At 34.0% G+C, this 17,151-nt stretch overlaps 1 protein-coding gene across 1 annotated transcript; it reads right to left on the bottom strand.

Annotated features, from left to right (window-relative positions):
• Positions 1-1,945: 1,945 nt before the first annotated feature.
• Positions 1,946-17,132, bottom strand: CCDC32 (coiled-coil domain containing 32). The gene is made up of 4 exons (XM_063439789.1): positions 17,037-17,132; positions 5,607-5,864; positions 4,041-4,197; positions 1,946-2,883 (listed from the first exon to the last, which is right to left on the bottom strand). The coding sequence occupies exons 1-4, from the start codon at positions 17,056-17,058 to the stop codon at positions 2,736-2,738; spliced, it is 585 nt and encodes a 194-aa protein (XP_063295859.1). The 5' UTR covers positions 17,059-17,132; the 3' UTR covers positions 1,946-2,735.
• Between the last annotated feature and the right edge of the window lie 19 nt (positions 17,133-17,151).

Below are 17,151 nucleotides of genomic sequence, written 5' to 3'. Positions count from 1 at the left end.
GTGATACAGAAAATCTAGGTTCAATGCCCAGCTGATCGGACGCAGTTATTGTGCTTATTGAGATTTATTTTAAAAGGTTTTTGTTCACAGAGAGAATTAGAGTAATACAGTTACACATCCTTAATAGACACGGCTGCCAAACGGACCTTTTAACCTAGAGAAATCTTTCACCTTCACACTGATGAGCAGTTTAACCATTAATTTGCTGAATGTAAAGCGATCGCAGTATGAAAACTACACTTAGCAGCACCTTTCCTGTAGTGTCCATCAGCCCAAATAAATGACGTATCTAGAAAACAGTGCTGGACATCAAAGTGACAACACTTGTAACTACAGCGAGGACCTGTGAATTCTCTCTCTGTATAAACACTCAAATCTCACACTGAAGGTTATTCACTAAATCGTGAAATGTCAGGAATCGACTCGTTTCAGATTATTTTGGAGCTGTCACTAACATTGTACTTTAGAAGAAAACCTGCCAACGGCACTTAAATCAAGTCAGTGAAACGGAGAGTAATCAACGCTCTTTATAACTCCACTTTAATCAGGTTGCGAAGAACCGGGGAGAATTGACAAGAACCAATTATTTTGTATCAGAGAGACTGAACGGCAGTTTTTTGCAGTGTTTCCTGTGCTGACATCCCAATGGGGACCATTTCTTACTGGAAGATTTAGAATGCTCTGAGCTCTGTGAAGCTACATTCATGTGCACAATATTCATTATAATTAATAGATAATTGTGTTCTATTCGTACAGTATATAGTCTGTGCAGCACAAAATGAATAGAACAGGTTCAGGGTTTGTTCTAACTCACTACTTCATTGCCTTTTGTTTTATAAACAGAGCGACATTTGGGTACAATGACTTCACGGCAGAATTTGGGGAGACAGGTACCCAGAATGAACACACAGAGTATTCACTACAGGGAGAATTGTAAGGAATTTCAAGCCAAAATAAACTAATCACAAGCATAGCGGATTGGAAGAATTGGCCCGTACTATTTTGGGGACTCTTCCTCTTGGATATATATTTTTTTTACCACTTTTCAGAGCAGACATTTTCATAAATCTCCCCCAGAGGTGAAAATCTAAAGGAATGTTTATTTACTGGAAACATTTTACGTGCATCCCCTCTCTATCTATTCTATATAAAAACTGACAGCTTGCTACACACAGGTTAAACAAAACGTGCCAAAAGAGGACATTAAGAAAAAGAGCAGACGTAAGGAACAGAGCATTAAACCTGGTCAATGCCCACCAGTATTGATTGCCTTGTTCTGGAATCTGGACAGTTGAATGGACATTCCACTTCCAAAATATAAATCACTGTTTAGTTGATGTATCCTTAAAGAAAAGCATGCCTTTTATCATTGGAGTTATATCTATAAACATCTTGCAATAGCTGCAGATCTCTTTTCTGCAGCCTTTGCAAGCCCTCCCCTTCTAACCCCGCCCAGACTTTCTGAGGCCGTCCAATCAAAGACTCCCTAATGAAGCTCAATGAGAAGTATTTGCAAGGCAGGTGCTCTTGGCAATTGCTGCCTCTTGAGTTTACTTCCATTGAGCTAAACAATACAGGAAGTAACAGGACCGACTGTCTAATTGACAGCAGGGGGGAGGGGGGGGGGGGGTGGTGGTGGTGTAACAAGGTTAATTTATAAAAGGGCAAATTTCTATTGAAATCTGCACTTTTTATAATATGAAACCAAGATTGGGTGTGGAATGTCTGCAAATTATAGCGAGTCAGCAATCTGTGTACAGCAAGGAAGTGCATGTCCCTGGATTCCAAAGCAAATATTTTAAAATAATTATGAAATCTAAGGCAAATGAGTTCATCTTTTTTATATTAGTGTCTCTGGCTCAATTGGACGGAATCGAGGACTTGGCATTATATACCATGGTTATGTACATGTTCATATCTGTGAGAAAGATCACAAGAAACAAGCTTATAGAAAGAATGGGTTTTATCATTGAAAATAATGAAAAATAAACAAAAAGAAGATTTTTATTAAGAAAGGAAACCTGGCACGGATTTCATGTTAAATTGAATTTCATTTAGACATATTCAATTTTCTCTCCTGAAAATACCCTACATTTCACTGGGATTACCGGTATTTATAAGGTAAAGACAATAGAAAATGTTCGAATGCTTACTGCACCATAACCACATCACTGCAGTGAAGTTATTATAACTGAAGTGGTTATGGTAAGCCAAGTGTCCTCGTACAATTTCAGAAAATTGAAAAGTATGGGTGTCTTCTTATCTTTGTTATATTGGATTGGTTATTTTTGCATATTTTTTTAAGATGCTTGAAATACGAAATGGTAATTTGCAACCTGCAGAGCCACCTTTAAAGTCATACACTGGCAACCGGACTCCACCCGTGCAAATAAATAAATACCATAGTTAAATTCCTTCATATGTGTGCTGGGAAAAAAATATCTAAGAGTTAGACCACCTCAGCCAGCATCTCAGGCCACAGAGATTGCCAGATACCACATGATTTTCTTGTAAAATAACTGATTAATATTGTAATTATCTGAAAACAGCCATTATTAAACCCCCCAGTGGAAGTGTGGATAATGACATTGTGGCAGCAAAGACCGTCATCTCCTGCCTTTAACATGACCAAGGAAGGGTGTACAGGACGAGGCCTGGGAAGAGATCACATCTCTGATCTAAACCAAGATAATGAAAACCCCTGTCCTAGCAAGGCCTTTGATAACTACAGCTTGTTACTCTGTACACGGCTCTCTCTGTTCGTCTGAGCCTTCCTTGTTTTCAGCTGTTGACGGAGATGTAGCTGGGATGAGAAGCTGCAACTCCTCTGCGTTAATGGCGACTTTCTCTGGCTGCAGCCAACGCTTCAAATGTTCCAGGGTGCTGGAAAGGTGAGAATTGAAACAGGGAAATCAATAGTTGTAGGCAGCTAAGAATACAGACAAATTAAGACAACTTAAAAGTGTGTCAAGAACTAAACCAACAACCCCCCTCTCCCAAAAAAGAACCTGACAGTACTCCGTATTCGCGTACGGATTTAATTCTCTGCAAAACAGGCAAGGAGGAGACTTTTGGAGAACTGACAGCGGCCGCAAGTCCACCACAATTTCATGTAAATTCACGTTTAGGATTCTTAACTGAGAATTAATTTGAAAAGGCAAAACTGAGTTTAAATAACTAATCTGGTAAAATTCACCAACTCCGCGATATTCGCAGTGACGATATTTTTGCACCAGTTTTGCCACTTGGAATTTATTTGTGAAAAAGTTAGAGATTAGTGAAAAATAACCTGTTTGAATTCACTATGAATACGGACAATTAACAGCGCAGTGAAAGCCGTCATCGGAGGGTCTGTCATTGGGCGTTTGTAACAGTTTAATATTACCGGTATGTACTCTGTATGTACCTGCCTTGTATGTCGGTGCTATGTTAATATAGTGCACAGTTTGAATAGGAAATTACAAAAAAAAGCCATGTTTTCCATTTATTTCCTAATTTTTGATGTTAAAGGAATATTTAACACATTTTAAAGAAAATTCTCAATAGAATAATATGGAGACCAGGCAAATACTATTCTCATCTGATAATCTTATTGAATCTCTCCGCCTTTTGCCCTGGATTCCTCCAAACGTGCCCCCTGTTATACTCTGTATTACACCCTGCTGCCGCAATACGCTCTCCTCCACCCACTGTACGCAATATTTCTCAGGACGCCCTGCCATCCATCTGACTGCACACTGAATACATTTGTAGTTCAGTAAATTCGGAGTACCACACGTTCACTAGAATTATTATTGTTGAAATGAAGAATATCCCCGACACGTTTAACGCGGCCTTTAGCAGGACGTGTAACAAGTAATGTCTGGGCATTTCACATAAGGAAAGTGCAGAAGATCGGACTTCGATCGAACTGTGTATCTGGTATCTGACAGATATAGCGATGGTTTACAAAAACTCACCCAATCTGACGTTATTGGAAGATAACATTTTCTGACACTTAGTCTGCTCACTGAGGGTTCATTGCTCAGTGTTTATAGTACCTGTCATCCACGTCGTTATCTCCTATGTAGGCCTCAGACTGAAAGGATTCCTGCAGGCACCTATCCCAACATTCCTGCTTAGCTTGGCTCAGCGACCGCAGCATGTCCTTAGAGGTAACTTCACGGGACAGTCCCTTAACTTTCTGTAGCCGACGTTCTGAATAAAGAGAAGAGTTAAAAGAGAAAGCATCCAATAAAACTTGTTCTGTAGATAAGTGCATGTTTTTTGCATATTTTCTGATTCAGTAAGCGACTTGTCAATTTAAAATTGCGAGTGACCAAAAATAATTAATACTCTTTCTAATCGTAGGCGTGAGCAGCGTATTGTGTGATAGTGAGCCCAGCGTATTGTGTGATAGTGCGCCCAGCGTATTGTGTGATAGTGTGCCCAGCGTATTGTGTGATAGTGTGCGCAGCGTATTGTGCGATAGTGTGCACAGTGTATTGTGTGATAGTGAGCCCAGCGTATTGTGTTATAGTGAGCCCAGCGTATTGTGTTATAGTGAGCCCAGCGTATTGTGTTATAGTGAGCCCAGCGTATTGTGTGATAGTGAGCCCAGCGTATTGTGTGATAGTGAGCCCAGCGTATTGTGCGATAGTGAGCCCAGCGTATTGTGCGATAGTGAGCCCAGCGTATTGTGCGATAGTGAGCCCAGCGTATTGTGCGATAGTGAGCCCAGCGTATTGTGCGATAGTGAGCCCAGCGTATTGTGCGATAGTGAGCCCAGCGTATTGTGCGATAGTGAGCCCAGCGTATTGTGCGATAGTGAGCCCAGCGTATTGTGCGATAGTGAGCCCAGCGTATTGTGCGATAGTGAGCCCAGCGTATTGTGCGATAGTGAGCCCAGCGTATTGTGCGATAGTGAGCCCAGCGTATTGTGCGATAGTGAGCCCAGCGTATTGTGCGATAGTGAGCCCAGCGTATTGTGTGATAGTGAGCCCAGCGTATTGTGCGATAGTGCGCCCAGCGTATTGTGTGATAGTGTGCCCAGCGTATTGTGTGATAGTGAGCCCAACGTATTGTGTGATAGTGTGCCCAGCGTACTGTGTGATAGTGTGCACAGTGTATTGTGTTATAGTGTGCGCACAGGGAAATGTAACATACAAAGAGGCTTAATATCAATAGATTGCATAGTAATATATACATTAGTATCTGTGTGTACGACTGATCTAAAAAGACAACAAGGTGAAAATAACCATTACATCGGCATGTAATGTCTATGGTGCCTAGACTGGACACTTAATTAATAAATAAATCGTATTGCAAGTGGATAAATGGCGTGACGAATGGTTTAAGAATGTATTGCAGCTAGCAGTGTGCTATATCATTGCTGTAAGTACATATCCCACATAGAGAATGATGTGTGCTTGCAGTCTGTCAGCTCCCATACTCATTGTGACAGGCTCTATGCCAGCACTGCTACCTCTCCAGTGGTTTTTAAGTAACATATTGTCTCTGTGTGAATGAGAAATTATTAATTGAAGCCAGCAGTTACAGTGTAATCCCAAAACAGGAACAATAATAGAAATATTGTAGCACAGCATCAGATGATTGTTGTTACTGACCTAACGATGCCAAGTAAACCTCGGAATCCTGCAGAGGGGCCCACGGCTGGGGGTTAAGGAGGGGTTCGCTGGGTTCACCGTTACTGAACGCCCTTTGATGGGCGCCACTTTCAGGGGGGGAGCATTGAAACGAGTCTGCGAATGCGTGCAATGCCAGCTGGGCATCGGTTGGGCACGGGCAAATCTCAGCCCACAAGTCATGGCTGGAAACCTTTCCAACGTCTATACTTTCGATCATTCTCATTGATGCACGGAACCCTGCAGGGAGAAAACAACAGGTCAGGTGAGACCATTAACAACATGGAGCTTCACAAATAATAAAGCAAGTGAGTGATGGTGCTGCAGTATGTGCAATGCGAGGCAGCCACAAGCACTGCGTGCCAGAAATCGGACACAGACAGCTGGAAACACATCCACATTTAATAATGGGAGTGGTTATGGTGACAGGTTACACAGTATGTTATAATAATAATAATAATAATAATAATAATAATAATAATGGCAGTGGTTATGGTGACAGGTTACACAGTATGTAATAATAATAATAATGGCAGGGGTTATGGTGACAGGTTACACAGTATGTAATAATAATAATAATAATAATAATGGCAGTGGTTATGGTGACAGGTTACACAGTATGTAATAATAATAATAATAATGGCAGTGGTTATGGTGACAGGTTACACAGTATGTAATAATAATAATAATAATAATGGCAGTGGTTATGGTGACAGGTTACACAGTATGTAATAATAATAATAATAATAATGGCAGTGGTTATGGTGACAGGTTACACAGTATGTAATAATAATAATAATAATAATGGCAGTGGTTATGGTGACAGGTTACAAAGTATGTAATAATAATAATAATACTGGCAGTGGTTATGGTGACAGGTTACACAATATGTAATAATAATAATAATAATAATAATGGCAGTGGTTATGGTGACAGGTTACACAATATGTAATAATAATAATAATAATAATAATAATGGCAGTGGTTATGGTGACAGGTTACACAGTATGTAATAATAATAATAATGGCAGTGGTTATGGTGACAGGTTACACAGTATGTAATAATAATAATAATAATGGCAGTGGTTATGGTGACAGGTTACACAGTATGTAATAATAATAATAATAATAATAATGGCAGTGGTTATGGTGACAGGTTACACAGTATGTAATAATAATAATAATAATAATGGCAGTGGTTATGGTGACAGGTTACACAGTATATAATAATAATAATAATAATAATGGCAGTGGTTATGGTGACAGGTTACACAGTATGTAATAATAATAATAATGGCAGTGGTTATGGTGACAGGTTACACAGTATGTAATAATAATAATAATGGCAGTAGTTATGGTTACACAGTATGTAATAATAATAATAATAATAATAATAATAATAATGGCAGTGGTTATGGTGACAGGTTACACAGTATGTAATAATAATAATAATAATGGCAGTGGTTATGGTGACAGGTTACACAGTATGTAATAATAATAATAATAATAATGGCAGTGGTTATGGTGACAGGTTACACAGTATGTAATAATAATAATAATAATAATAATAATGGCAGTGGTTATGGTGACAGGTTACACAGTATGTAATAATAATAATAATAATAATAATGGCAGTGGTTATGGTGACAGGTTGCACAGTATGTAATAATAATAATAATGGCAGTGGTTATGGTGACAGGTTACACAGTATGTAATAATAATAATAATAATAATAATAATAATAATAATAATGGCAGTGGTTATGGTGACAGGTTACACAGTATGTAATAATAATAATAATAATAATAATAATGGCAGTGGTTATGGTGACAGGTTGCACAGTATGTAATAATAATAATGGCAGTGGTTATGGTGACAGGTTACACAGTATGTAATAATAATAATAATAATGGCAGTGGTTATGGTGACAGGTTACACAGTATGTAATAATAATAATAATAATAATAATAATGGCAGTGGTTATGGTGACAGGTTACACAGTATGTAATAATAATAATAATAATAATAATAATGGCAGTGGTTATGGTGACAGGTTACACAGTATGTAATAATAATAATAATATTAATAATGGCAGTGGTTATGGTGACAGGTTACACAGTATGTAATAATAATAATAATGGCAGTGGTTATGGTGACAGGTTGCACAGTATGTAATAATAATGGCAGTGGTTATGGTGACAGGTTACACAGTATGTAGTAATAATAATAATAATAATGACAGTGGTTATGGTGACAGGTTACACAGTATGTAATAATAATAATAATAATAATGGCAGTGGTTATGGTGACAGGTTACACAGTATGTAGTAATAATAATAATGGCAGTGGTTATGGTGACAGGTTGCACAGTATGTAATAATAATAATGGCAGTGGTTATGGTGACAGGTTACACAGTATGTAATAATAATAATAATAATAATGACAGTGGTTATGGTGACAGGTTACACAGTATGTAATAATAATAATAATAATAATAATGGCAGTGGTTATGGTGACAGGTTACACAGTATGTAATAATAATAATAATAATGGCAGTGGTTATGGTGACAGGTTACACAGTATGTAATAATAATAATAATGGCAGTGGTTATGGTGACAGGTTACACAGTATGTAATAATATTAATAATAATGGCAGTGGTTATGGTGACAGGTTACACAGTATGTAATAATATTAATAATAATGGCAGTGGTTATGGTGACAGGTTACACAGTATGTAATAATAATAATAATGGCAGTGGTTATGGTGACAGGTTACACAGTATGTAATAATAATAATAATGGCAGTGGTTATGGTGACAGGTTACACAGTATGTAGTAATAATAATAATAATAATGGCAGTGGTTATGGTGACAGGTTACACAGTATGTAATAATAATAATGGCAGTGGTTATGGTGACAGGTTACACAGTATGTAATAATAATAATAATAATTATAATGGCAGTGGTTATGGTGACAGGTTACACAGTATGTAATAATAATAATAATAATAATAATAATAATAATAATGGCAGTGGTTATGGTGACAGGTTACACAGTATGTAATAATAATAATAATAATAATAATGGCAGTGGTTATGGTGACAGGTTACACAGTATGTAGTAATAATAATAATAATAATAATAATGGCAGTGGTTATAGTGACAGGTTGCACAGTATGTAATAATAATAATGGCAGTGGTTACGGTGACAGGTTACACAGTATGTAGTAATAATAATAATAATAATAATGACAGTGGTTATGGTGACAGGTTACACAGTATGTAATAATAATAATAATAATAATGGCAGTGGTTATGGTGACAGGTTACACAGTATGTAATAATAATAATAATAATGGCAGTGGTTATGGTGACAGGTTACACAGTATGTAATAATAATAATAATAATGGCAGTGGTTATGGTGAAAGGTTACACAGTATGTAATAATAATAATAATAATAATAATAATGGCAGTGGTTATGGTGACAGGTTACACAGTATGTAATAATAATAATAATAATGGCAGTGGATATGGTGACAGGTTACACAGTATGTAATAATAATAATAATAATAATAATGGCAGTGGTTATGGTGACAGGTTACACAGTATGTAATAATAATAATAATAATAATACTGGCAGTGGTTATTGTGACAGGTTACACAGTATGTAATAATAATAATAATAATAATGGCAGTGGATATGGTGACAGGTTACACAGTATGTAATAATAATAATAATAATAATAATACTGGCAGTGGTTATTGTGACAGGTTACACAGTATGTAATAATAATAATAATAATACTGGCAGTGGTTATGGTGACAGGTTACACAGTATGTAATAATAATAATAATAATAATAATACTGGCAGTGGTTATGGTGACAGGTTACACAGTATGTAATAATAATAATAATAATAATAATACTGGCAGTGGTTATTGTGACAGGTTACACAGTATGTAATAATAATAATGGCAGTGGTTATGGTGACAGGTTACACAGTATGTAATAATAATAATAATAATAATAATAATACTGGCAGTGGTTATTGTGACAGGTTACACAGTATGTAATAATAATAATGGCAGTGGTTATGGTGACAGGTTACACAGTATGTAATAATAATAATAATAATAATAATAATACTGGCAGTGGTTATTGTGACAGGTTACACAGTATGTAATAATAATAATAATAATGGCAGTGGTTATTGTGACAGGTTACACAGTATGTAATAATAATAATAATAATGGCAGTGGTTATGGTGACAGGTTACACAGTATGTAATAATAATAATAATAATAATAATAATAATGGCAGTGGTTATGGTGACAGGTTACACAGTATGTAATAATAATAATAATACTGAATGGCAGTGGTTATGGTGACAGGTTACACAGTATGTAATAATAATAATAATAATGGCAGTGGTTATGGTGACAGGTTACACAGTATGTAATAATAATAATAATAATAATAATGGCAGTGGTTATGGTGACAGGTTACACAGTATGTAGTAATAATAATAATAATAATAATACTGGCAGTGGTTATGGTGACAGGTTACACAGTATGTAATAATAATAATAATAATGGCAGTGGTTATGGTGACAGGTTACACAGTATGTAATAATAATAATAATAATAATGGCAGTGGTTATTGTGACAGGTTACACAGTATGTAATAATAATAATAATAATAATAATAATGGCAGTGGTTATGGTGACAGGTTACACAGTATGTAATAATAATAATAATAATAATAATGGCAGTGGTTATGGTGACAGGTTACACAGTATGTAATAATAATAATACTGGCAGTGGTTATGGTGACAGGTTACACAGTATGTAGTAATAATAATAATAATGGCAGTGGTTATGGTGACAGGTTACACAGTATGTAGTAATAATAATAATAATAATAATAATGGCAGTGGTTATGGTGACAGGTTACACAGTATGTAATAATAATAATAATAATAATGGCAGTGGTTATGGTGACAGGTTACACAGTATGTAATAATAATAATAATAATAATAATAATAATAATAATAATGGCAGTGGTTATGGTGACAGGTTACACAGTATGTAGTAATAATAATAATGGCAGTGGTTATGGTGACAGGTTGCACAGTATGTAATAATAATAATGGCAGTGGTTATGGTGACAGGTTACACAGTATGTAATAATAATAATAATAATAATGACAGTGGTTATGGTGACAGGTTACACAGTATGTAATAATAATAATAATAATAATAATAATAATGACAGTGGTTATGGTGACAGGTTACACAGTATGTAATAATAATAATAATAATGGCAGTGGTTATGGTGACAGGTTACACAGTATGTAATAATAATAATAATAATGGCAGTGGTTATGGTGACAGGTTACACAGTATGTAATAATAATAATAATAATAATAATGGCAGTGGTTATGGTGACAGGTTACACAGTATGTAATAATAATAATAATAATGGCAGTGGTTATGGTGACAGGTTACACAGTATGTAATAATAATAATAATGGCAGTGGTTATGGTGACAGGTTACACAGTATGTAGTAATAATAATAATAATAATGGCAGTGGTTATGGTGACAGGTTACACAGTATGTAGTAATAATAATAATAATAATGGCAGTGGTTATGGTGACAGGTTACACAGTATGTAATAATAATAATGGCAGTGGTTATGGTGACAGGTTACACAGTATGTAATAATAATAATAATTATAATGGCAGTGGTTATGGTGACAGGTTACACAGTATGTAGTAATAATAATAATAATAATAATAATGGCAGTGGTTATAGTGACAGGTTGCACAGTATGTAATAATAATAATGGCAGTGGTTATGGTGACAGGTTACACAGTATGTAGTAATAATAATAATAATAATAATAATGACAGTGGTTATGGTGACAGGTTACACAGTATGTAATAATAATAATAATAATAATAATAATAATAATGGCAGTGGTTATCGTGACAGGTTACACAGTATGTAATAATAATAATAATAATGGCAGTGGTTATGGTGACAGGTTACACAGTATGTAATAATAATAATAATAATGGCAGTGGTTATGGTGAAAGGTTACACAGTATGTAATAATAATAATAATAATAATGGCAGTGGTTATGGTGACAGGTTACACAGTATGTAATAATAATAATAATAATAATGGCAGTGGATATGGTGACAGGTTACACAGTATGTAATAATAATAATAATAATAATAATAATAATAATAATAATGGCAGTGGTTATGGTGACAGGTTACACAGTATGTAATAATAATAATAATAATAATACTGGCAGTGGTTATTGTGACAGGTTACACAGTATGTAATAATAATACTAATAATAATAATAATACTGGCAGTGGTTATGGTGACAGGTTACACAGTATGTAATAATAATAATAATAATAATAATAATAATAATAATAATAATACTGGCAGTGGTTATGGTGACAGGTTACACAGTATGTAATAATAATAATAATAATAATAATACTGGCAGTGGTTATTGTGACAGGTTACACAGTATGTAATAATAATACTGGCAGTGGTTATGGTGACAGGTTACACAGTATGTAATAATAATAATGGCAGTGGTAATTGTGACAGGTTACACAGTATGTAATAATAATAATAATAATGGCAGTGGTTATTGTGACAGGTTACACAGTATGTAATAATAATAATAATAATAATAATGGCAGTGGTTATGGTGACAGGTTACACAGTATGTAATAATAATAATAATACTGGCAGTGGTTATGGTGACAGGTTACACAGTATGTAATAATAATAATAATAATGGCAGTGGTTATGGTGACAGGTTACACAGTATGTAATAATAATAATAATAATAATAATGGCAGTGGTTATGGTGACAGGTTACACAGTATGTAATAATAATAATAATAATAATGGCAGTGGTTATGGTGACAGGTTACACAGTATGTAATAATAATAATAATAATAATGGCAGTGGTTATGGTGACAGGTTACACAGTATGTAATAATAATAATAATAATAATAATGGCAGTGGTTATTGTGACAGGTTACACAGTATGTAATAATAATAATAATAATAATACTGGCAGTGGTTATGGTGACAGGTTACACAGTATGTAATAATAATAATAATAATAATACTGGCAGTGGTTATTGTGACAGGTTACACAGTATGTAATAATAATAATAATAATAATGGCAGTGGTTATGGTGACAGGTTACACAGTATGTAATAATAATAATAATGGCAGTGGTTATGGTGACAGGTTACACAGTATGTAATAATAATAATAATAATGGCAGTGGTTATGGTGACAGGTTACACAGTATGTAATAATAATAATAATAATGGCAGTGGTTATGGTGACAGGTTACACAGTATGTAATAATAATAATAATACTGGCAGTGGTTATGGTGACAGGTTACACAGTATGTAATAATAATAATAATAATAATAATAATAATAATAATGGCAGTGGTTATGGTGACAGGTTACACAGTATGTAATAATAATAATAATAATAATACTGGCAGTGGTTATGGTGACAGGTTACACAGTATGTAATAATAATAATGGCAGTGGTTATGGTGACAGGTTACACAGTATGTAATAATAATAATAATGGCAGTGGTTATGGTGACAGGTTACACAGTATGTAATAATAATAATAATGGCAGTGGTTATGGTGACAGGTTACACAGTATGTAATAATAATAATAATAATAATAATGGCAGTGGTTATGGTGACAGGTTACACAGTATGTAATAATAATAATAATAATAATAATGGCAGTGGTTATGGTGACAGGTTACACAGTATGTAATAATAATAATAATAATAATAATAATGGCAGTGGTTATTGTGACAGGTTACACAGTATGTAATAATAATAATAATAATGGCAGTGGTTATTGTGACAGGTTACACAGTATGTAATAATAATAATAATGGCAGTGGTTATGGTGACAGGTTACACAGTATGTAATAATAATAATAATAATAATAATAATGGCAGTGGTTATGGTGACAGGTTACACAGTATGTAATAATAATAATAATAATGGCAGTGGTTATGGTGACAGGTTACACAGTATGTAATAATAATAATAATGGCAGTGGTTATGGTGACAGGTTACACAGTATGTAATAATAATAATAATGGCAGTGGTTATGGTGACAGGTTACACAGTATGTAATAATAATAATAATAATGGCAGTGGTTATGGTGACAGGTTACACAGTATGTAATAATAATAATAATGGCAGTGGTTATGGTGACAGGTTACACAGTATGTAATAATAATAATAATGGCAGTGGTTATGGTGACAGGTTACACAGTATGTAATAATAATAATAATAATAATAATAATGGCAGTGGTTATGGTGACAGGTTACACAGTATGTAATAATAATAATAATAATGGCAGTGGTTATGGTGACAGGTTACACAGTATGTAATAATAATAATGGCAGTGGTTATGGTGACAGGTTACACAGTATGTAATAATAATAATAATAATAATAATAATAATAATAATGGCAGTGGTTATGGTGACATGTTACACAGTATGTAATAATAATAATAATAATAATAATGGCAGTGGTTATGGTGACAGGTTACACAGTATGTAATAATAATAATAATAATAATGGCAGTGGTTATTGTGACAGGTTACACAGTATGTAATAATAATAATAATAATGGCAGTGGTTATGGTGACAGGTTACACAGTATGTAATAATAATAATAATAATAATAATAATGGCAGTGGTTATGGTGACAGGTTACACAGTATGTAATAATAATAATAATAATGGCAGTGGTTATGGTGACAGGTTACACAGTATGTAATAATAATAATAATGGCAGTGGTTATGGTGACAGGTTACACAGTATGTAATAATAATAATAATGGCAGTGGTTATGGTGACAGGTTACACAGTATGTAATAATAATAATAATGGCAGTGGTTATGGTGACAGGTTACACAGTATGTAATAATAATAATAATGGCAGTGGTTATGGTGACAGGTTACACAGTATGTAATAATAATAATAATAATAATAATGGCAGTGGTTATGGTGACAGGTTGCACAGTATGTAATAATAATAATAATAATGGCAGTGGTTATGGTGACAGGTTACACAGTATGTAATAATAATAATAATAATGGCAGTGGTTATGGTGACAGGTTACACAGTATGTAATAATAATAATAATGGCAGTGGTTATGGTGACAGGTTACACAGTATGTAATAATAATAATAATGGCAGTGGTTATGGTGACAGGTTACACAGTATGTAGTAATAATAATAATAATAATGGCAGTGGTTATGGTGACAGGTTACACAGTATGTAATAATAATAATAATAATGGCAGTGGTTATGGTGACAGGTTACACAGTATGTAATAATAATAATAATAATGGCAGTGGTTATGGTGACAGGTTACACAGTATGTAATAATAATAATAATGGCAGTGGTTATGGTGACAGGTTACACAGTATGTAATAATAATAATAATGGCAGTGGTTATGGTGACAGGTTACACAGTATGTAATAATAATAATAATAATAATAATGGCAGTGGTTATGGTGACAGGTTACACAGTATGTAATAATAATAATAATAATAATGGCAGTGGTTATGGTGACAGGTTACACAGTATGTAATAATAATAATAATAATGGCAGTGGTTATGGTGACAGGTTACACAGTATGTAATAATAATAATAATGGCAGTGGTTATGGTGACAGGTTACACAGTATGTAATAATAATAATAATAATGGCAGTGGTTATGGTGACAGGTTACACAGTATGTAATAATAATAATAATGGCAGTGGTTATGGTGACAGGTTACACAGTATGTAATAATAATAATAATGGCAGTGGTTATGGTGACAGGTTACACAGTATGTAATAATAATAATAATGGCAGTGGTTATGGTGACAGGTTACACAGTATGTAATAATAATAATAATGGCAGTGGTTATGGTGACAGGTTACACAGTATGTAATAATAATAATAATAATGGCAGTGGTTATGGTGACAGGTTGCACAGTATGTAATAATAATAATAATAATGGCAGTGGTTATGGTGACAGGTTACACAGTATGTAATAATAATAATAATAATGGCAGTGGTTATGGTGACAGGTTACACAGTATGTAATAATAATAATAATGGCAGTGGTTATGGTGACAGGTTACACAGTATGTAATAATAATAATAATGGCAGTGGTTATGGTGACAGGTTACACAGTATGTAGTAATAATAATAATAATAATGGCAGTGGTTATGGTGACAGGTTACACAGTATGTAATAATAATAATAATAATGGCAGTGGTTATGGTGACAGGTTACACAGTATGTAATAATAATAATAATAATGGCAGTGGTTATGGTGACAGGTTACACAGTATGTAATAATAATAATAATGGCAGTGGTTATGGTGACAGGTTACACAGTATGTAATAATAATAATAATGGCAGTGGTTATGGTGACAGGTTACACAGTATGTAATAATAATAATAATAATAATAATGGCAGTGGTTATGGTGACAGGTTACACAGTATGTAATAATAATAATAATAATAATGGCAGTGGTTATGGTGACAGGTTACACAGTATGTAATAATAATAATAATAATGGCAGTGGTTATGGTGACAGGTTACACAGTATGTAATAATAATAATAATGGCAGTGGTTATGGTGACAGGTTACACAGTATGTAATAATAATAATAATGGCAGTGGTTATGGTGACAGGTTACACAGTATGTAATAATAATAATAATAATGGCAGTGGTTATGGTGACAAGTTACACAGTATGTAATAATAATAATAATAATGGCAGTGGTTATGGTGACAGGTTACACAGTATGTAATAATAATAATAATAATAATAATGGCAGTGGTTATGGTGACAGGTTACACAGTATGTAATAATAATAATAATAATGGCAGTGGTTATGGTGACAGGTTACACAGTATGTAATAATAATAATAATAATAATGGCAGTGGTTATGGTGACAGGTTACACAGTATGTAATAATAATAATAATAATACTGGCAGTGGTTATGGTGACAGGTTACACAGTATGTAATAATAATAATAATAATAATGGCAGTGGTTATGGTGACAGGTTACACAGTATGTAATAATAATAATAATAATAATGGCAGTGGTTATGGTGACAGGTTACACAGTATGTAATAATAATAATAATAATACTGGCAGTGGTTATGGTGACAGGTTACACAGTATGTAATAATAATAATAATACTGGCAGTGGTTATGGTGCCCGGTGGGCGTGGCTGTCAGTCTGTGGGACCCGAATTACCTGAGACAATCAGTGGGTGCATTAACCAAGAAGGGCATCACATCTCCCAGCAGCGGAAACCCTCCGTCACTTCCGCCCTGCAATAGGTGTTATTTCAACGTCACTTCCGCCCTGC

Source organism: Pelobates fuscus, chromosome 13 (assembly GCF_036172605.1).
Source record: "Pelobates fuscus isolate aPelFus1 chromosome 13, aPelFus1.pri, whole genome shotgun sequence".
Taxonomy (NCBI): Eukaryota; Metazoa; Chordata; class Amphibia; order Anura; family Pelobatidae; genus Pelobates; species Pelobates fuscus.
The sequence above is the reverse complement of the archived record's forward strand: the minus strand, read 5'-3'. Positions and strand labels throughout refer to the sequence as shown.

What these genes read in the sequence shown, in the direction of transcription:
- CCDC32 (XM_063439789.1), bottom strand. Translation starts at nt 17,058, where the DNA reads ATGCACCCACTGATTGTCTCAG. An exon ending in GGTTTACTTGGCATCGTTAG is followed by an intron (nt 4,198 to 5,606) that starts GTCAGTAACAAC and finishes CTCTTTATTCAG; the next exon opens with AACGTCGGCTACAGAAAGTT. An exon ending in GATAACGACGTGGATGACAG is followed by an intron (nt 2,884 to 4,040) that starts GTACTATAAACA and finishes TCACCTTTCCAG; the next exon opens with CACCCTGGAACATTTGAAGC.